Source organism: Hordeum vulgare, chromosome 5H (assembly GCF_904849725.1).
Source record: "Hordeum vulgare subsp. vulgare chromosome 5H, MorexV3_pseudomolecules_assembly, whole genome shotgun sequence".
In the NCBI taxonomy this organism is placed as follows: Eukaryota; Viridiplantae; Streptophyta; class Magnoliopsida; order Poales; family Poaceae; genus Hordeum; species Hordeum vulgare.
In genome coordinates, this window is record NC_058522.1 from 25,849,992 (window position 1) to 25,872,679 (window position 22,688).

Genomic DNA, 22,688 nt, shown 5'->3' on the forward strand with positions numbered 1-22,688 from the left:
TTAGTGGCATTTTGGGGAGCATTGTGCCTCCACACCGCTCCAACGGAGACGTACTTCCTGTCAAAGGGAAGGAACTTCGGTAACACATCCTCGTCTCCATCGGTTCCACTTGTGGTTATTTCTATCCTTTACTTTGTATTTGCTTTTGCTTGTGACTTTATCTTAGTCGGCTTAATAGCTCTCATTGTTAGATTCTATCGGGGTCACCTCTTTGTCATATTATTTGTGAACCCACATAGTGTTTACCGTAACTTGCTAAGATTAATTAAAAAGTGGTCGTTGTCTATTCACCCCCCCCCCCCTCTAGCCAACCATATCGATCCTTTCACATAGGGTTGTCTTTAAACTAACGTTTGTGCTTGCAGATGCGTTTACTATTTTGCTAGGATGTAGCTTTAGTAGTAATAGCATGATTAGCACGACAACCCCGATGGCGACACGTTGATGGAGATCATGGTGTGGCGCCGGTGACAAGAAGATCGTGCCGGTGCTTTGGTGATGGAGATCAAGAAGCGCATGATGATGGCCATATCATGTCACTTATGAATTGCATGTGATGTTAATCCTTTATGCACCTTATCTTGCTTAGAACGACGGTAGCATTATGAGGTGATCTCTCACTAAAATTTCAAGACGAAATTGTGTTCTCTCCGACTGAGCACCGTTGCGATAGTTCTTCGTTTCGAGACACCACGTGATGATCGGGTGTGATAGACTCAACGTTCACATACCACGGGTGCAAAACAGTTGCACACGCGGAACACTCGGGTTAAGCTTGACGAGCCTAGCATGTGCAGACATGGCCTCGGAACACATGAGACCGAAAGGTCGAGCATGAATCGTATAGTTGATATGATTAATTAGCATAGAGATGCTTACCACTGAAACTATTCTCGACTCACGTGATGATCAGACTTGAGATAGTGGATTTGGATCATGTACCACTCAAATGACTAGAGAGATGTACTTTTTGAGTGGGAGTTCTTAGGTAATATGATTAATTGAACTAATTGTCATGAACATAGTCTAATGGTCTTTGTGAATTACGATGTAGCTTGCGCTATAACTCTACTGTTTTTATATGTTCCTAGAGAAAATTTAGTTGAAAGTTGATAGTAGCAAACTTTGAAGAGGATTGTCCTCGTTGCTGCGCAGAAGGCTTATGTCCTTAATGCACCACTCGGTGTGCTGCACCTCGAGCGTCGTCTGTGGATGCTGTGAACATCTGACATACACGTTTCTGATGACTACACGATAGTTCAGTGCAAAATACTTAATGTCTTAGAAGCAAGGCGCCGAAGACGTTTTGAAACGTCACGGAACATAAGTGATGTTCTAAAGAGATGAAATTGTGATTTCATGCTTGTGCCCTTGTTAAGAGGTACGAGACCTCCAACAAGATTCTTTGTCCACAAAGTAAAGGAGAAAAGCTCAATCGTTGAGCGTGTGCTCAGATTGTCTGAGTACGACAATCGCTTGAATCAAGTGGGAGTTAATCTTCCAGATGAGATAGTGATGGTTCTCCAAAGTCACTGCCACCAAGCTGTGAGAGCTTCGTGATGAACTATAACATATCAAGGATAGATACAATGATCCTTGAGCGATTCACGATGTTTGACACTGCCAAAGTAGAAATCAAGAAGGAGCATCAATAGTTGATGGTTGGTAAAACCACTAAGTTTCAAGAAAGGCAAGGGCTAGAAGGGATACTTCGTGAAACGGCAAAACAGTTGCTGCACTAATGAAGAGACCCAAGATTAAACCCAAACCTGAGACTAAGTGCTTCTGTAATGAGGGGAACAGACACTGAGGCGGAGCAACTCTAGATACTTGGTAGATAAGAAGGCTGGCAAAAGTCGAAAGAAGTATATTTGATATACATGATGTGTACTTTACTAGTACTCCTAGTAGCATGAGGGTATTGGATACCGGTTCGGTTGCTAAGTGATTAGTAACACGAAATGATAGCTACGGCATAAACGGAGACTAGCTAAAGGCGAGGTGACGATACGTGTTGGAAGTGTTTCCAAGATTGATATGATCAAAACGTCGCACGCTCCCTCTACCATCGGGATTGGTGTTAAACCTAAATAATTGTTATTTGGTGCTTGCGTTAAGCATGAACATGATTGGATCGTGTTTATTGCAATACGATTATTCATTTAAAGAGAATAATGGTTACTCTATTTGCTTGAATAATCACCTTCAATGGTTTATTGAATCTCGATCGTAGTGTTACACATGTTCATGATATTGGTGCCAAAAGATACGAGGTAATGATGATAGTACCACTTACTTGTGGCACTGCCGCTTGAGTCATGTGGGTATAAATTGCATGAAGAGGCTCCATGCTGATGGATCTTTATACTCACTTGTTTTTGAATCACTAGTGACATGCAAATCATACCACATGAGCAAGGCCTTGTTTTCATTGAGATGAAACAAGATAGTAACTTGTTGGAAGTGATACATTTTGATGTATGCAGTCCAATGGGTGCTGAGGCACGCAGTGGATATCATTATGATCTTACTTCAATGTAGATTTGAGCAGATACAAGAGTATTTACTTAATGAATCACAAGTCTGAAATATTGAAAAGTTCAATTCTGTTTCGGAGTGAAGTTCGTCGTAACAAGAGGATAAACTGTCTACGATATGATCATGGAAATGAATATCTGAGTTACAAGTTTTGGTACGCAGTTAAGACAATGTGGAAATTGTTTCGCAGTTCATGCCACCTGGAACATCATAGTGTGATGATGTGTCTGAACGTCATAGCCACGCACTATTTGGTATGGTGCATGTTGTGATGTCTCTTATCGAATTACCACTATCATTTATGGGTTATGCATTAGAGACAACCGCATTCACTTTAAATAGGGCAACGCGTATTTCCGTTGGATGACACAGTATAGACTGAGGTTTAGAGAAATCTAAACTGTCGTTTCTTGAAAGTTTGGGGCTTCGACACTTATGTGAAAAAGTTTCAGTCTGATAAGCTCGAACCCAAAGCGGATAAATGCATCTTCATAGGATATCCAAAACAGTTGGGTACATCTCCTATCTCAGATCCGAAAGCAAAGTGTTTGTTTCTAGAAACGGATCCTTTCTCGAGGAAAGGTTTCCCTCGAAAGAATTGAGTGGGAGGGTGGTAGAACTTGATGAGGTTATTGAACCATCACTTCAACCAGTGTGTAGCAGGGCGCAGGAAGTTGTTCCCGTGGCGCCTACACCAATTGAAGTGAAAGCTAATGATGGTGATGATCGAGCATCGGATCAAGTTACTACAAGCCTCGTAGGTTGACAAGGTCGCGTACTACTGCAGAGTGGTATGGTAACCCTGTCTTGGAGGTCATGTTGTTGAGCAACCGTGAACCTACCAGTTATGGAGAAAGCAATGGTGGGCCCGGATTCCGACAAATGGCTGGAAGCCATGAAATCCGAGAGAGGATCCATGTATGAAAACAAAGTGTAGACTTTGGAAGAACTACTTGATGGTCATAGGACTATTGAGTGAAGATGGATCTTTAAAAGGAAGACAGACGATGATGGTGATAAGTCACTATTAAGAAAAGCTCGACTTGTCGCAAAGATGTTTCCGACAAGATCAAACAGTTGACTATGATGAGACTTTCTCACTCGTAGCGATGCTAAAAGTCTGTTAGAATTATGTTAGTAGTTGCTGCATTATTTATGAAATGTTGCACATAGGATGTCAAAACATTGTTTCCTCGACGGTTTCCTTGAGCAAACATTGTATGTGATACAACCAGGAGGTTTTGTCGATCCTAAAGATACTAGCAAGTATGCAAGCTCCAGTGATCCTTCAATGGACTGGTGCAAGCATCTCGGAGTTGGAATATACACTTTGATGAGATGATCAAAGATTTTGGGTTTGTACAAGGTTTATGAGAAACTTGTATTTCCAAAGAAGTGAGTGGGAGCACTATAGAATTTCTGATAAGTATATGTGGTTGACATATTGTGGATCAGAAGTAATGTAGAATTTCTGTAAAGCATACTAGGTTGTTTGAAAGGGTTTTTCAAAGGAGTACCTGGATTGCGCTACTTGAACGTTGAGCATCAAAGATCTATGGAGATAGATAGAAAGCGCTTAATGGAAGTTTCAACAAAATGCATGCCTTGACAAGTTTTTGAAAGAGTTCAAAATAGATCAACAAAGAAGGAGTTCTTGGTTGCGTTGTGAGGTGTGAATTTGAGTAAGACTCAAAACCCGACCACGGCAGAATAAAGAGAATAGACGAAGGTCGTCTTCTATGCCTTAACCGTAAACTCTAAAGTATGCCATGCTGTGTACTGCACCTGATGTGTGCCTTACGGCAAGTCTGTTAAGAGGTACACAGAGTGATCCAGGGTTGAATCACTGATCAGCGGTCAAAGTTATCCTTAGTAACTAAATAGACTAAGGAATTTTTCTCGATTATGGAGGTGGTTAAAGAGTTCGTCGTAAAGGGTTACGTTGATGCAAGCTTTGACACTAATCCGAATAACTATGAGTAGTGAAACGGATTCGTATAGTAGAGTAGATATTTGGAGCATTTCCGAATAGCACGTAGTAGCAGCATCTATAAGATGACATAAAGATTTGTAAAGAACGCACGGATCTAAAAGTTTCAGAACCGTTGACTAAAACCTCTCTCACGAGCAAGACGTGATCAGACCCCAGAACTATATGGGTGTTGGATTCGTTGAAATCACATGGTGATGTGAACTAGATTATTGACTCTAGTGCAAGTGGGAGACTGTTGGAAATATGCCCTAGAGGCAATAATAAATTAGTTATTATTATATTTCTTTGTTCATGATAATCGTTTATTATCCATGCTATAATTGTATTGATTGGAAACACAATGCATGTGTGGATACATAGACAAAACACTGTCCCTAGTAAGCCTCTAGTTGACTAGCTCGTTGATCAAAGATGGTCAAGGTTTCCTGACCATAGGCAAGTGTTGTCACTTGATAATGCGATCACGTCATTAGGAGAATCACGTGGTGGACTAGACCCAAAATAATAGACGTAGCATGTTGATCGTGTCATTTTGTTGCTACTATTTTCTGCGTGTCAAGTATTTGTTCCTATGACCATGAGATCATATAACTCACTGACACCGGAGGAATACTTTGTGTGTATCAAACGTCGCAACGTAACTGGGTGACTATAAAGATGCTCTACAGGTATCTCCGAAGGTGTTCGTTGAGTTAGTATGGATCGAGACAGGGATTTATCACTCCGTGTGACGGAGAGGTATCTCGGGGCCCACTCGGTAATACAACATCACACACAAGCCTTACAAGCAATGTGACTTAGTGTAAGTTACGGGATCTTGTATTACGGAATGAGTAAAGAGACTTGCGGGTAAACGAGATTGAAATAGGTATGCGGATACTGACGATCGAATCTCGGGCAAGTAACATACCGAAGGACAAAGGGAATGACATACGGGATTATATGAATCCGTGGAACTGAGGTTCAAACGATAGGATCTTCGTAGAATATGTAGGATCCTATATGGGCATCCAGGTCCCGCTATTGGATATTGACCGAGGAGTCTCTCGGGTCATGTCTACATAGTTCTCGAACCTGCAGGTTCTGCCCACTTAAGGTTCGACGTTGTTTTATGCGTATTTGAGTTATATGGTTAGTTACCGAATGTTGTTCGGAGTCCCGGATGAGATCACGTACGTCACGAGGGTTTCCGGAATGGTCCGGAAACGAAGATTGATATATAGGATGACCTCATTTGATTACCGGAAGGTTTTCGGAGTTACCGGGAATGTACCGGGAATGACAAATGGGTTCCGGGTGTTCACCGGGGGGGGCAACCCACCCCGGGGAAGCCCATAGGCCTTGGGGGTGGCGCACCAGCCCTTACAGGCTGGTGGGACAGCCCAAGAAGGCCCTATGCGCCATAGGAAGAAAATTAAAGAGAAAAGGAAAAAAAAGAGGAGGTGGGAAAAGGGGGAAGGACTCCTCCTTCCAAACCTAGTTGGACTCGGTTTGGAAGGGGAGGGTTGCCCCCCTTGGCTCGGCCGAACCCCTTGGGGGTCCTTGGACCCCATGGCAAGGCTCCCCCTCTTCCCCCTATATATACGAAGGTTTTAGGGCTGATTTGAGACAACTTTGCCACGGCAGCCCAACCACATATCTCCATGGTTTTACCTCTAGATCGCGTTTCTGCGGAGCTCGGGCGGAGCCCTGCTGAGATAAGATCACCACCAACCTCCGGAGCGCCGTCACGCTGCCGTAGAACTCATCTACCTCTCCGTCTCTCTTGCTGGATCAAGAAGGCCGAGATCATCGTCGAGTTGTACGTGTGCTGAACGCGGAGGTGTCGTCCGTTCGGCACTAGATCGTGGGACTGATCGCGGGACGGTTCGCGGGGCGGATCGAGGGACGTGAGGACGTTCCACTACATCAAATGCGTTTCTTAACGCTTCTGCTATGCGATCTACAAGGGTACGTAGATCGAATATCCCCTCTCGTAGATGGACATCACCATGATAGGTCTTCGTGCGCGTAGGAAATTTTTTGTTTCCCATGCGACGTTCCCCAACATTCTGATCATGTGGCATGTGGCATTCACATACAAAGAAACATGTGAAAAGGTAACATTTTCATATTTGAAAACTTGTGGAGCATGACCATTTTCTCAACCTAGTGGAATCTATTTGGACCAATAATGTACATTATGCAGATGCAACTAAGAGAATTAATGCTAAAATGAAAATTCTATGGAAGAGCTTGAAAACATGGGCCAGATCATTGTCTAGTTTCAAATAAATTATTTTTGATGTGAATGTTATGATTGCAATGTTTGATGCCTTTGAAAACTTCACACTGCTTACCAATTTGGAAGCCACTTGTAGAATAGACCTAAATGAATTCCTAACAAAGCTTTAGAGACAAAAGAAGCCTATTTGCAGGAGAGAGGGAAAATCAAATGGGTCACTTTGGGAAGTGGAAATTCTAAATTTTTCATGCCCTTGCTACTGTTCAGAATAGAAATAATGGTATCTCCTCTGTGACAACAACTGATGGTTCTACTATCACTAGCCATAGGGAAAAGAATTTGTTGCACTCTGCTTTCAAAGAAAGACTTGGCATCACTGAATCTTATGAAATTCTAGATGAGATCTTAAATTTGTTGGTGAACCACCATGGTTCATCTTTTTTTGGATTTTCCCTTTACACATGAGGAGATTGATGACGTTTTCAAAGACTTACCCTCTAACAAATCTCTCAGGCCTGATGGATTTAACACTGATTTCATTAATAAGTGTTGGCCCATCATAAGGAAGGATTTCTATAACTTGTATGACCAATTTCACAAAGGAGATCTCAATTTGTAGAGCACTAATAGATCCTTCATCTCTTTGATTCCTAAGAAGGAAGGGGGGCCCTCTATCAATGATTACATGCCTATATCACTTTTAAGTTGCACCATCAAGCTCATTACTAAGTTACTTGCTAACAGATTGCAATTTTTATCCTGGACTTAGTTCATGTCAACCAATTGGGATTTATCAATCAAGATCCATTCAGGATTGCATTGCATGGACTTATGGGTATTTCTTTCAATGCCGCAGAAACAAGATACCTACACTTGTTCTGAATTTAGACTTTCAAAAGGCTTTTGACGAGCTGGAGCATGGAATGATTTTGACTATCCTTAAAAAGGATTTTGTGACAAATGGTGTTTCTAGATTAGACAAATATTGGAATCCGCTACATCTTCAGTGTTACTTAACAATGTTCCTGGCAGATTGTTCAAATGTCAAAGGCATGTTAGGAAAGGAGATCCCCTCTCTACATTTTTGTTTGTCATTGCTGTAGATTTTCTACAAACAATTATGAATGATACTATGAATAGAAACACCATCAGACCTCCCGTCAACTTTCCTTCTTTTCCACGATTCCCCATTCTTCAATATGCTGATGATACGCTCATTGTCTTGCGTGCATGCTTTCAACAACTACAAGAGCTAAAACATCCAATTGATGTTTTCTACAAAGCTTGAGGGCTCAATGTTAATTACCATAAATCAAATTTCATCTCGATTAATGTTGTTGAGGAGGATATCCAAGGTTTATCTGCCATTTTGTCAGATGGGTACTTTCCCATTCACTTATCTTGGGACTCCTCCTAGTTTCGGTAAACCAAGAATGGAACACTTTATGTACGTCATTGAACGAATACAAAAAATATTTTCTCACCGTTTTGGAGCTATGATGGCAGGCTGCTAACGGTTAATAGGGTTCTATCTTCACTGCCTACCTTTCTTATGAGTTGGTTGCTCCTTTATAAAGGCATCATCATTGTCCAACTGGATAAATATAGGAGTCACTACTTTTGGGGAGGTAAATATTTGGATAAGAAAAATGTACCTCTTGCTGCCTGGGAGCTCATTGGTAGACCTAAGGAAAAAGGGGGATTGGGTATTATCAATCTCCATATACAAAACATCTGCCTCCTCCTTAAGATGGTCCATGAATTCCTCAATCGAGATGATATCCCTTGGGTATATCTAATATGGGAAGCTTACTACATTCACAAAATTCTTGGTGGTCATATCACACATTGCTCCTTTTGGTGGAGAGATTGTCTTAAGCTTATGGACATTTACAAAAAGCATGTTGGGTGCTCTATTAAAAATGGTGAATCTTTTGATTTCTGGAATGACACTTGGAATCTTTCCAGGGATGCAACCAATTGGACTCACTTAAATTCTTTTGCTAAGAATGAACATATATCCCTGCAAAAGATCTGGGCCTCTGAGGAAACTACTGGCCATTTTCATAAAGCTCTGTGTGAAGAAGCTTACGAACGGTTTCTACAACTTGAAGGTATGCTTGTAGAGTTGGAACTAAATTCACAATAAGATGTTTTGGCTTTACCCCCAAGAGCTACAACTTTCAAGATTTGTAAAGCATATCGGTTGCTCACGGGAGATCATCAAGTTATGCGAGCTCTTAAATGAATTTGGAAAACTTGCTGCCAGCTCAAGCATAATTGTTTTTGGTTCCTGCTCCAAAACAGGTTAACACTGAGGAAATGCTTCTTAGAAAGAGTTTTTATATCCCTAACTACTCCTCTGTGATGTGTGGGTTGCAGGTGCTTGAAACTAGAGACCATCTCTTCTTCCACTCCCATTTGCTAGGATATGTTGGACTCATCTTTGCCCATCTTGGGCTCCAACATTTAACGATATTCAAACTGAGATTAACCACCTCAAGGACCTCCTCGATGTGTGTGTTTTTTAAAAGTCCTTATCCCGACGACTTGGGCAATTTAGATAACTAGAAATGACTTCATTTTTAAGAATCATGTCCCAAGCTTATACACCTGCCGAAAGAAATTCACAGAGGAGATCAGTTGGCTTATCTTCAGAGCAACTCAAAAGGATTACTTGCATTTTGAAGCCTGGGACAACTCTTTTAGATAGTTGCTATCGACTACTTTGTGCTTTGTTGTTCTTGCTGTTTGTTGTTCTTATTGTTGCTGTTGTAACTTAACTGTGTAGTATCCTCTGCTTGTACTTTCCAGTTTCTTTATTTTGTTTTATTCTGCTTTTCTTTTAAGACAATTTACTCATGTCCATTTATTTTAAAAATCAATAAAAACACACGGCAGAGTCATGTTGTTTCCCCCTAAAAAAATGGGGGGCTCTCCGAGTTGTTTTAGATGATTATAAAGGAACCGTGATTGAGTAATACATGTTTTATTCTTGTAAAAAGAAAAGGGGATTGCTACGGGTCCATCGGTGGACGTATTCTATATGTCCGCCACCTCGATGACCGTTGGATCTACGTGCGGTCTGATCTATCTCCTGCCATGCCCCGTTTGTCTCCTTTCCCACTCATTAATTCCTGTAACAACGACTTTGTTGCAGAAACATTTATAACATAGATTGTGTTGAAGAATTTTTATGCAACAAAGATTGTGTTGCAACTTTTTTTTTCCAATCGAGGTTGTGTTGCGGATTTTTTTTGTAACAAAGGAATTGTTGCAGTTTTCTTTCCAAAAAAGGTATCGACGAATGAAAGTTTTGCAACATTAGTGATGTTGCAAAATCTTTCTTGCAATAGGGAGGATGTTGCAAGAAAAAAATCACCGCTGCTGTAAAAAGTCTAGGCTAGCTGTAAAAAGTCCATGCCGCATAAGTCTCCATTGCTGCAAAAAGTCCTAACAACACTCCCTCCTAGCCGCATGAGTCTCTGTTGCTAAACAAATCCAGGTTAAATGCAAACTTTTTAGTTTGAAACAAAGACTCGCTTGCAAAAAACATAAATGCGAAAGGGTTTGTGAAAGGGTTTGTTACGACCATGCAATTAAGAGTTAGAGAAACTCCAATGGGACGACCCATTTCATCCGTCGCCGTCCGTTTGGGTCGGCGCAGAAACAAAAGGCGGCCCAACGCGCCGACGCAAACGGACGTGCGTCCGGTTTTCGTCCGCGGGCGACCCATTCCCGACCCATTTTTGAGCCTGATTCACGGCGACTCGGACACGCGACGGACGCGCGCACGCTCGCCTTCTCTTCCCCCGGGTCCGCTGCTCGAAGGCACATTGGCCTCCCCACATCCAACCCTCGCCCGCCTCCTTCGTCGCCGCCGCCGCCGCCCATTTTTCCGGCGACTCTACCAGCTGCCGGCGCCTCCACGTCCGCCCAGCAACGCCGCCCACTCCCACGTTGCCCGTCGTCGTCGTCTTGCCGCCGGGGAGCCAACTGCTTCCCACTCCCGCGCCCCCACCGCACAGCCCGCCGGGGAGCTAGCTGGTCCGTGCGTGCCGCGACTCCCTTCGCCGGCCGTCTCCTTCGTCCACGCCCGCAAGCTTGCACTATCATACTAGAGGCTGTGGCGTCTGAAGATCTCTAGAACTGGCACTCTTTCTTTGACATGGCCGGATCACACAATGATATCAACGTGCTTCAGCGCTCGCCGGTGTTTGCTAGGCTTGACGAAGGTGACGGTACCTTTACTGTCACAGCCCACCGGTGAACTTTACTGTCAACGGCCACAACTACGACAAATGATATTACCTGGGTGACGGTATCTATCCTCATTGGACCACTATTGTCAAGACAATACCCAACCATGTCGGAGAGAAGAGGAAAAGATTTGCCCAAGAGCAAGAGGATGCTAGGAAGGATGTCGAGCGTGCCTTTGGTGTTTTGCAATCTCGATGGGGCATGGTTCGGTATCCTGCTAATACATGGAGCACGCAGAAACTGTGGGAGGTGATGACTGCTTGTGTGATCATGCATAATATGATCGTAGAAGACGAGCGTCCGGAACGTCTATACGATCAAGGGTTTCAGTTTCAGAATGAAAATGTTGTGCGTGAGCATGGAGGAGCGGCAACGTCTGAACAGTTCACCCAGTTTCACCAAGACATGCGTGACTGAGAAACTCACGTGCAATTGCAAAATGATTTGGTTGAGCATACGTGGGTTCATGTTGGCAACCAATAGATTTATCTTCTTTTATTCGTTAGCAAAACTACGTGCAAAATATGTGAGACATTTTTATTTTCATTCAGCTTGTAATAACAATGCTATTTTTGTTCAAATTATGTTATTTCATTTAAACTATAAAAATCATGTAAAATAGAACGGTCAGCCGGTCACGCCGGCACATATGAGTCGGCGCGTTGAGCGTGCTATCGACCCATATTTAAAATAAGGCGGACGGCCGATTCAACGGACGAAATCGTTGTCTGTTTGGGTCGGCCCGTTGGAGTTGCTCCTAATCCAACGGACAAGAGGTGAGTGATGAGTTCTTTTGTCTTGCACGAGTGATGAGTTCACCAACCTCGTTGGCACCCACACGGTTGACCCATGCAGAGGATCACGACCCCGTCCCGTTCCCGAGGAGGAGCGGAGTGGCAAACCCAAACCCAGACCCAGACCCAGACCCAAAGCGACAGCAGTCACCCATTCCCCACCGCATCCGCACGCAAAGGCCCAAGGGAAGGCGAATCCACCCCGCTTCCCCTGCGTTTCTCCCCTCGCCTAATTTTAGCAGCATGGAGGGGTGAGGATCCATGGGGGCCGCTGATTAAATGAGGCCAGCAGATCGCGCTGCGCCGTCCGAACGCCCAGACCTCCCCGCCCCCGTCTTCGTCGCCGCCGTCTCCTCGTTCCTCGTCGCGGTCGTCGTCGTCGTCTCCTCGTTCCTCGTCGTCGTCTGCCCTGAGGTGAGAGCCGCTCCGCCATCTCTCTTCTGCTCCTCGGCATCCCGCGCAGTACGGCCCCTTCCGCCTCTTCTCCGGCTCTGGGATATGGAAGAGCGGCAGGCAGCAGCGAGCGGGATTTGGATTTGGTTGGCGCCTGCCGTTTCGCCAAGGGATTCGATTGGAGGCACCGATTGGGGGTGGGAGTCGCTAGGTGGGGTGGCGGCGTGCAGGGTAGGGTAAGGTGGTCTCTCTTGTTTTTGTGGTCACTACGATGCTGTTTTGTTCTATAGAAACCGCAGTGCAGTGGGGGGAAACCTATGGCATGGCATTGCAAGTGTTATCCGGGGTGCAGTTTTTGGTCTGATTTGGGCGACTGCCTGCTTGCTTCTGAATGATGGTACCATGGGGTGGGGATGCACACCAAATTGGGCATACAGATGACCCTCATGTGCAGGGGTGTAGCATTTCAGTTTGATCTGGATAACAGGGGCCTGCCATCTTACCTGTGTAACTGTGTTGCTATCAAAATGGGTGTGAGTTTTTCACAACGCAGTCGCCGATCGGGCATACGGATCATCAGACTGCAAGGGTCCTAGTTGTTGGAATCTCAAATACTTGTTTGTGTGGTTGATTGATGGGGGTGGCTATGCTGTTGACACTACATGAGCAACTAGATCATGCTTCTTGGGGTTTTCTGGCAAGATTAGAATGCTGTGACAATAGATGATGCTGACTCTGCTCTGGTGTTATGCTGCACTTTCATTCGCTTCCTTATTTGGATGATGCAAATGCAATAGCGGCTCGTTTATCTTGGCGTATGGTATCAATTTCACGGCTCCATGTCTTGTCCTACATGCATATGAATGTGTTCATTTAAAGAACAAGTCAGTTGCGTCACGAATTTACAAGAGGCCGTGTGTAGCTGTAACTCATCTCCATTCTCCTTCGTAGACTGAGAAAATGTTACCTGTATGTTTATTTTGTCTAAGTTATGTCGCTTCTTGTGCCACTTCCTTCTCCTTGTTTACTTATTTTCTGTTCCCTCTTGCATAATGCAGGTTGAATTCAGTTCGCGATATTGCCGTGTTCCCCTGGAACAGAGAGTACTTGGGGCACTGTCCTATGCTTCTCCGAGACTCGCTCATTTCTTTTCTTGCCAATGAAACAAGACAGTCGCATGGCGGGAAACTCGGTGAACCTGCCTCACGTAACTCGAAGAAGAAGTACTTTGGCTTTCAAGTTCCTGATACCCTTCGTTCTAGTTCTTTCAGTTTCTGTTATTGCTGTCACCCAGTACTTCCAAAGTATATCCTACTTTCTGCGGCCGCTGTGGGACACACCACCAAAGCCCTTCACCCGCATCCCGCATTACTATGCCCCTAATATGTCCATGCCCCAGCTGTGTCAGCTCCATGGCTGGGGCATCCTCTCCTCCCCTCGCCGTGTCTTTGATGCTGTTCTCTTCAGCAATGAGCTCGATATTCTGGAAATTCGCTACCGTGAGCTCTTTCCATATGTTGACAGATTTGTCATCCTTGAGGCAAATGCTACCTTCACTGGCATCCCAAAGTCACTCTCCTTTTTTGAAAACCTCAACCGTTTCGCATTTGCTAGCTCAAAGATTGTCTATGACATGCTTCCCATTGGAGATTTGGATCCTGATTCTCGTCGAATGCCCTTCCTTGTAGAAGCCGGTCACCGCCGCGCACTTAACAACCTGCTGAAAAGATCAGGCATTGCTGTGGGGGATGTCTTGATCATGGCTGATGCCGATGAGATCCCCAGTCCTGAAACCGTGCAGTTGCTGAAGTGGTGTGATGGAATACCGCCAATCATGCATCTCGAGCTAAAAAACTATATGTACTCCTTTGAATTTCATGTGGATCAAAACAGCTGGAGAACGACAGCGCATGTGTTCACTGAGCGGACCAAGTATCAACACTCCCGCCAGACTGACCTGATGCTGGCTGACGCGGGCTGGCACTGCAGCTTCTGCTTCAGGGAGATCAAGGAGTTTGCTTTCAAGATGAAGGCATACAGCCATGCAGACCGGGTGAAACATGACATCTTCCTGAACGCGGACAGGATCCAGAGAGTCATATGCAATGGGGATAACATTTTTGACATGCTACCTGAGGAGTACACGTTCAGTGATCTCTTCAAGAAGATGGGGCCGATACCAAGGTCAGCGTCCGCTATTCATCTTCCATCCTATTTGATCAGGAACGCGGACAGCTACAGGTTCTTACTTCCTGGTGGATGCTTGAGACCGGGCTAAATCAGAAGTATCTTGTAACTTGTTAGCCAACAGTATTACTTTTAGACGCAATGTTGTTGTTACTGTGGAAATAGGTGTGTTTTGTTTGATGTGGGGCAGTAATAGTTTTAGATAGATGGTAGAAACTTTCTGTGTGTTTGTTCAAGGAACCATGTGAACTTCAGCCTAGAATTCACCTAAGGTGATACAAAGGTAAAATAGCGACAGGGATTGCCGCCCTTTTGGGTTCATCCTGATGAGCAGGAAGCACATCAATGATGTAATTTGTTCTTGATCTAAATAAGGACAGAATGATGCCCTCGTCTTCTCTACCAGAATCAGTTGACCAGGCTACAAATGCAGAGATATACAGGCATAGCTGCTCTGATCCGATTATATCCTCTGCATTGTTTGCATGCTAATCTATGTTGCTTGAACATTTTTAAATAACAATCTCAATGAACAAATGTTTATTTTCAGTCTAAACCCATAGGTTTCCCTTTCCAAATAAGAACATCTAACTAAATAAATTTGCATTTAGTTGTAATCATATACTCCCTCTGTAAACTAATATAAGAGCGTTTAGATCACTACTATATTAGTTTACGGAGGGAGTACAGTATATAGTAAGTCCGTCTTCCCCTAAAAAAAAAAGAGTAAGTCCGTCTATGCTGTACTCCCTCCGTTTCAAAATATAAGACCTTTTAAAGATTTCACTAGAAGACTACATACAGAGCAAAATGAGTGAATTTATATTCTAAAATATGTCTATGTACATCCGTAGTTTATAATACAGTCTCTAAAATGTCTTATATTTAGGAACGGAGGGAGTACTATTTTTGTTTTCCTTAACCTAGAACATGAAGGGCCTATTTTACTCCCTTAAAGTATTGGCATTAGCAAGTCACCCCCTCATATGTCTGAGGCTTGGAACTGTAAATGGAAAATCGGGAGAAAATGTAGCGATGAGCTGGACAACATAATACAGGAACAGAAAAAAAAACATACACATGCTAGCCGCTTTACATAATTATTATTCAGTAATGTTCAGCAGAGAGTTCCATTTGATTTTCAGACCATCAACCCACTCATGTTAGTTTCTGGTACATACATGCCCCCCATGGAAATTTTGATCTGCTTGCAGCTTGTAAACACTTTCTTCAAGCTGCCCAAAAGCTGCTGGTACATCTAACTTTATTGGTCATTTAAACCTTGAAAAGGAAAATGCGTGCCAAAATATAAGAAAACCGTTCAGCTTGATCCCCTTCCAGATATTTCTGTCATCTGCTGTTTCCCTCTATAGGATCTGAATGACACATTGTTACCATTTCGTCGACACATCGTGTTTCTTTCGTCCCATTTTCTTTAATATGCATCGCATTATGACCTGCTGTTTAGGGTAGGCACGACTTCATGTCACTGTTTTTGAGCATGGAATTTTTTTGTATTGTGCAAAAGTCGATGCAGCGCCAATACTTTATTTATCAGATGTGCATTGTTCAACAACTTTAATTGGTTAAAGCTTTAAGATGCCTGCATTTCTATCCATGTAATGTACTCTCCACATATTTAATGATGCATATCTTCCATCAAGTCTCAATACTGCTTTTGAAGGTACAACACATCTTTGCATTTTCTAGATATAATTGCATCATGCTTACTTTTTTTTCTACATAGTTTTTCTTTTCTTTTAATACAGTCTGCTCATCCATGGCTATAAGAAGAGAAGGCTCTAACCTATTTGGATCTGCACCGTCTCTCCTCTCTTTTAATACATGGAGGCTCTCAAGGTCAAGATGCCAGACTTGTGCTTGCTCTTGCTCATGGCACTCCTGTTGCTTCCTGGTAAGCCTTGCCCGGAATAACTATCCAAAGAATATATAACAGTTTCTCCGTACTCTATTATTTTTCTGATGCTGCTGTGCAAAATGATGTTCTTATTTTTTTGCTGCAGGATCTGAAGGAGATACCTGCACAATGATCAGCCGGACCTACATTACTATCTTATGTGTGCGTCACACATGCGTCGAACATTGCGATGGAGTTCTCGGCCCTTTTGGGTTCATCCTGATGAGCAGCTACAGATGCAGATATAGAGATATAGCTGTGTTGTGATGCGATTATATATATCTTCTGGAGTGTTTGCATGTGATTCTATCTCCAGTGTTTACATTGTTAAATTATCCGGATAATGTGTCCTAGCACAGTGTTTGACAAAAAAGAAGAAAGCAAAACATGAATGCAGTTGGTGCTAGCTCTGTCAGCTTCCTACTTGGCCTCTAGAGAAGCAGAGAGATTTTTGTCACTAAAGATGATATCCTCCTCAGACTGAGAGTCATAAGAACATCTAACTAAATAGTTCTACTTCAGTACATTTATAATCATATATATGGTATAAGATCATGCCGTATTCTTTCCCCCCTTAAATTATTGGCATTAGCACTTCACCCCTAATCTTTGTCTGTGGCTTGGAATAGTAAATGGAAAATCCGGAGAAAACGTACTGATGAGCTGGACAAAAGAATACACGGTAACAACTAAAAACACAAAAACTATACACGTTCGAGCCGCTTTACATAATTATCATTTAATTGTAAACAAACCAAATGGGTCAACTCTATCTACACCAAAACTTTCAGTATCTGCCAATGTACAACACTCTTTGCATCATCCAGATAGAACTGCATCTTCTACACAAACTCATTGTTTTCTTTTAACATTGTCTGCGCATCCACGCCTATAAGAAGAGAAGGCGTAAACGCATTTGAATCTGCACCATCTCCTCTCATCTAGCTTCATTTCATCTTTCGGTGTTTATTCCCGGAGACATGACGGTCCTCAAGGCCAACATTCCAGCCTTGTGCTCTCTCTTGCTCATGGCACTCGTGTTTTTTCCTGGTAAACCTTGACCGGAATAATTATCTAAGGTGACCTATTCTTTTCTTTGATGCCGCTGCGCAAAATGATATCCTTATTTTTACTGCAGGATCTAAAGGCAAGACTTGCACGGAGGTCAGCAGGACCTACACTCCTCTCTTATGTGGGGAAGACACATGTGTTAATCACTGCCACAGGGAGGGCTTCACTGGAGGGAAGTGTGTGATCACCTCCTTTGACCCCCCCCCCCCCCCCCCCCCCCTCAATCTGCTTCTGCAAGAAACCTTGCTGATGATGCTTGTGGAACAGGTAATATATCGTTTGTGTGTTTAATGTACTAGTATATATGTGGACTTGTATGTTGTATTGGTTGTGATGAACAGATCAACATAGAGTTCACACAAGGCAATATAATAAAGGTGGAATTGCGAAGGAGTTCGCCGCCCTTTTGTGTTCTATCCTGATGAGCAGCTACAAATGCAGAGATAGATGTAGCTGTTGTGATGCGATTATATCTTCGGGAGTGTCTGCATGTGAATCTATCTAGTGTTTGACATTGTTAAATTATCCGGCTAGTGTGTGCTAGATGTATTTTGTATCTGTACGATCGAGAAACTGAAATGCTCAACGGTACATGGTAAGTGCAAATCATGGTTAACTGTGACAACATACATTGTATTCAACAACTCTAGCAAGGGCCACGCGGAGCCCGTACAGGGCGTACCTCGGGATCTCAGGCTCGCGTCGCGGCGGCAGCTCAGATCCAGAGTCCTCGACATTCCCGGCGCGCCGCCACCGGACCCCCTCTCCGCCCCCTCCCGCTTCGCCGCTGCCGGAGGGGACACCGGCGAAGCCGCGCGCACCCCGGGGATGGCGGCGGCGGGGCCCCTTGCGTCGGCCCTCGGGCTTTGACGGCGGCGCCCCGCGTCGGCGGTTGCGGGATCCGGTGTGATCTCGCCAATCGGCAGCGGTGGAGGGCGGATCCGGGGCTCCATGGCCGGATCTAGCGAGGTGCTCGGCTCTGGTGGTAGGGAGCGGTAGCCGGGCGCGGCTGCGCTGGTCGGCTGGGCACGAGCAGTGTCCAGGGCGCCCGGTGCAGTGGCCTTGGCTGGGGGTCGTGATGGTGCGTGGCGGCCATGCTCAGCGGTCGGTGGCGGTGGATATCCAGCGCAGCTCTGGGAGAAATCCTTGCTCCGGTCTTCATCGGAGCCGCGACGGCGACGCCCGCGGGTGTCGCTATCTTTCTTGGAAGCGTCGTTGTGGAGGTGTGCTGTTCCCCTTCGTCGCCGCAGCCCGCACCACCACCTGCGCCCCCCAGGTCCTGATCTGTGGGCCTCTCTCCTGCGGATTCTTGGCGGTGCCGGCGTGGTTGCTGGGGCCCTTCCTGTGGGTGAAGCCGGTGGAGGAGATTCGGATTGGGGGAAACCCCTTGGTTGGCCCAGGCCGGCCGCACCGACGACGACGCTCAAGGGCGCCGTTATTCTTTTTGAAGACGTCGGTATACATCTGCTCCTCTGCTCCCCTTCCTTGCCTCTCGGGTGAAAACTCTAACTCCGGTGGGCGGCGGCGGCGGCGTCCTTGACGTCTTGACCTTCCTGAAGGCGTCGCCTTGAGGGCTGAGTGGTGGTGGACACTGTGTGGGTCCTGAACGATTGCTGGTGGTGGGCACTGCTTCGGGGGAAACCCTAGGATCTGGTCTTTCAGATCGGACGATGACGGTACTGCGGTGCCGTTTCTCTCTTGGGAGCATCGTTTGTGGAGCAACGCTGGCAAACTGAGGCAGGAGGTGGAGCGGCTTCGTCTTGCACGGAATTTCGTTGAAGCTGTCAAGTCATGCCTGGCCGACAGATGCTACGCTGAGTCATGCCTGGTTGGCAGGTGCTAGGCACGACAGATCTCCCGAAGTTTTCGCATCTGGACGGATGAGCGCAGGGCGGTGGTGCCGTGATGGCGTCGACGGATGATTGGACTTGCAAGGATGATGCGGGTCTCTTTCCTGAAGATGGGTCAGTAGTTCGAGGATGATGGCGGCTGGTAAAACGTGTGCGTGAGGTGTGCGTTTTAGGTGTGCTGCATCGGCTGTTGTTCCCGATACGTTACGTGGATGAATTGGAAACAACACCGGTCTTAGATATGTGGAGTGAGAGCACTCCAGATTATCGAGTTTGTAGGTGTGAGTGGTGGCTTTGGATGGATTGATGTATACTCTTGTTAGACCTTTATGAAATAATTAATAAGATGGCTGCATGTATCGATTGATGCAGAGGCCAGGGTTTAACCTCCTTCTCTAAAAAAAATAAAATTGGTTAACTGTGTCTAGGGAGTTTGTGCAATGAATTTCTAGCTGGTGCTGGATGTGTTTGATAGTATAAAAGAACAAATCCAGCTAGATATCGGTGTTTCCCCTTCACGTCTTTGCTAGACGTGAAGCTATAATGTGAAAGCTATCTAACCACCAAGCAAGCAGCTATCCCATGATTCTAATTACTTTGATCGGCATTTTAAGCGTGCCGATCAATGGAATAAGAAATCCTTCAGTAGGATTTAAAGCATGCTGATCAAGCATCTCAACAGCCTATAAGATCATGATGTCATTCTCTTGGTTCAATTCTTTGTAAGCATGAACAATTGGATACTAGAGGTTGCTCAAAAGTCAAAACTACTGAGGTTTCATCTCCTCTGGACTTGCTTCATGTATATTATAAAGTTTATGTAAATCAATTAATAAAATATTTTAATTTTGTGTACAATGGAGAGCTGTAAAATTAGAAAAAGGAAGAAAGCAAAACATGAAGACAGTTGGTGCTAGCCCTGTCAGCTTCCTCCTGTTAGATGTATATAGTTCTTTTATTGTGTATCCCCATTGTATAAGGGATTTCTTGCCTTTTACCACATGTATATGTACTTGCCCTTGACCCTCTGTGAATGTTAGTTGCTCATTCCTAACATGGTATGAGATGCTTAGGTTCTTCCTTCCCACGCCCGTAACTCGCGTGCTCCACCTCCGCGGCTGCTAGCTCCGGCTGCCCCGCTCGCCCCTAGCCTCTCCGGCCACCTCGTCGGCCCGCCTCATCCCGTCCGGCTGCTCTAGCGTGCGTTGTTGGACTCGTTTTGCCGGCAGGCTGCCGCCTCCTCACCGCCAGGCCACCGTCGTCCTCAGCACGTCCTCCCGCCACCGCCCCTGGCCCGTTTGGCAGCTGTCTCCTGCCGGTCTGCTCGCCGGTGTCCTCAGTCGGTCCAGCCGCCCCTCCCCTCCCCCCACATCCGGTGGCTGCTGCTCCACCTCGTCCGCCTTGGCCTCGCCTCCCACCCCGCCCACGCGCGCCGCCTCCTCGCCTTCCTCACGGGCGACCCGTCTGGCTGCTGAACCGTCCCTTGCTTGGGATCCGGCTTGGAGCGGCAGCCTGCTACCTCCGGCAGGTGCCTCCTGCTCCGGCCGATTGCAGATCGGCTGCTGGTCTCCATCCCCGGGTGAGCTACTGCCCGATCCAGATTGGGTCTCCTGCTCCCGTTGACTTAAAAAAATCCAGAGAGAGGGAGATCAGCATGTCTTCCTCTAGCTATGTTGTTGTTCCTCGGTGCTCGGTGATCTTCGATGGCACCAACTATGCTGAGTTTGTGGGCTTCATGCGTATCCACATGCGCGGTCTTCTCCTGTGGGGTGTTCTCTCCGATGAGCTCCCCTGTCCACCATGCCCTGTTGCTCCCGTGGCTCCTACTCCGCCGGTGCCACCTGTTCTGGCTGCTAATGCTTCCCAGGCTGATCGGGATGCAGCCAATGCTCTCGATGATGCTGCAGTCGATGCCTATGATCAACAGGTATCAGCTTATTCAGATGCTCTTGCTGCATACCGTGATGCTCTGTGTGCTTACACTCAGTGGTGCAACGATGATGCTCGGGATGCTGCTGTTCTCAATGCGAGTGTTCTCCCTCAATTTGCCTCAGAATTCATGGGTCTCGGCACTGTTGCGGCAATGTGGTCCTATATCTGTCAGCGCTATCAGCCCTCTGGTGATGCTCTCTACTTATCTGTGATGCGTCAGGAGCATGCTCTTCAGCAAGGTGACTCTTCTGTTGATGAGTTCTACACACAGAGTTCCGCCATCTGGCGCGAGCTTGACTCTCTTCTCTCTTCGGACAACTGTTTGTGGAGCTTGTCGTTGTTGCCAGACTATGCGGTCTGATTTGGAGTTCCAGTGTGTCCATGAGTTCTCAGCTCGCCTCCGCTCCAAGTTTGAGCCTCGGCATGCCCACTTGCTTGCTCGTGGTCGTGTTCCTATTACAGAGGTACTTGCTGAACTTCGTGTCGAGGAGACCCGCCTTTGTTTTGCTGGTTTGCTTGTGGTTCCTTCTGTGTTGGCTGTTCGAGCTCCTGTGCCATCTGCTCGTCCCACTGCACCGTCGCTCCTGCCCACACCCACAGGGGGGATGGGTCGCCCTCCTTCTGCTGAGAAGGGCTGATCGCGTTGTGACACATTCTGCGGCTACTGCTCCAGGCCAGGTCACCCAGAGTCTGATTGTCTCCAGAAAAAAAGAGACCAGAGGCGTTCTTCCTCCACTTGGAGTCCTGCAGCTTCCTTGACTCTGTCACTCACTGACCAGTCAGGTACATCTAGCATCTCGTGGCTTCCTCTAGCTCTTCATCGATGGGTTCCGCTGCCGCTGTGACTGCTCCCACCCCTTCATCACCATCGGCACCTACACAGTCAGGTACATCTTCGTGGGTTCTGGATTCTGGAGCTTCTTTTCATATGTCTTCTGATTCTTCCATGTTGTCTTCTCTTCAACCTCTTGATTCGCGTGTTAATGTTCTCACTGTCGATGGCACCCCTCCCCCTTCCTGTTGCTAGTCGCGGCACTCTTTCTACTCCATCTTTTTCTGTTCTAGTGTTTCTTATGTTCCCCGTCTTACCATGAACCTCTTCTCCACTGCCCAACTTACTGATTCTGGTTGTCGTGTCATTCTTAGTACCGACTCTTGCTCTATTTAGGATCTTCACACCAAGGCCATGGTTGGTACTGGCCCTGGGCGCCGTGAGTCGAAGGGTCTTTGGGAGGTTGGCTAGCTTCATGTTCCTTCCGCTGCCACCACTTCTGCCAGTTCTCATGCTCTTGATGCCTCCTCTTCTGCGACCTTCCAGCAGTGGCATCATCGACTTGGTCACCTATGTGGTTCCCGCTTGTCGGTGTTGGTGCGTCAGGGTGTCTTAGGGTCTGTCTCTGGAGATGTATCTTTACATTGTAATGGTTGTAGACTTGGCAAACAAACTCAATTACCTTATCCTACTAGTGAGTCAGTATCTCACCATCCTTTTGACTTAGTTCATTCTGATGTTTGGTGTCCTGCTCCC

At 45.8% G+C, this 22,688-nt stretch overlaps 1 protein-coding gene and 1 long non-coding RNA gene across 2 annotated transcripts; both read left to right on the forward strand.

Moving 5' to 3' along the window:
• The first annotated feature begins 11,940 nt into the window (after positions 1 to 11,940).
• Positions 11,941 to 14,791, forward strand: LOC123395612 (beta-1,4-mannosyl-glycoprotein 4-beta-N-acetylglucosaminyltransferase-like). The gene is made up of 2 exons (XM_045090638.1): positions 11,941 to 12,223; positions 13,261 to 14,791. The coding sequence occupies exon 2, from the start codon at positions 13,362 to 13,364 to the stop codon at positions 14,478 to 14,480; it is 1,119 nt and encodes a 372-aa protein (XP_044946573.1). The 5' UTR covers positions 11,941 to 12,223; positions 13,261 to 13,361; the 3' UTR covers positions 14,481 to 14,791.
• Positions 14,792 to 15,230: 439 nt separating this feature from the next.
• Positions 15,231 to 17,003, forward strand: LOC123395613. The gene is made up of 2 exons (XR_006609793.1): positions 15,231 to 16,304; positions 16,414 to 17,003. It is a non-coding gene; the product is annotated as an uncharacterized LOC123395613 (long non-coding RNA).
• Positions 17,004 to 22,688: the final 5,685 nt, after the last annotated feature.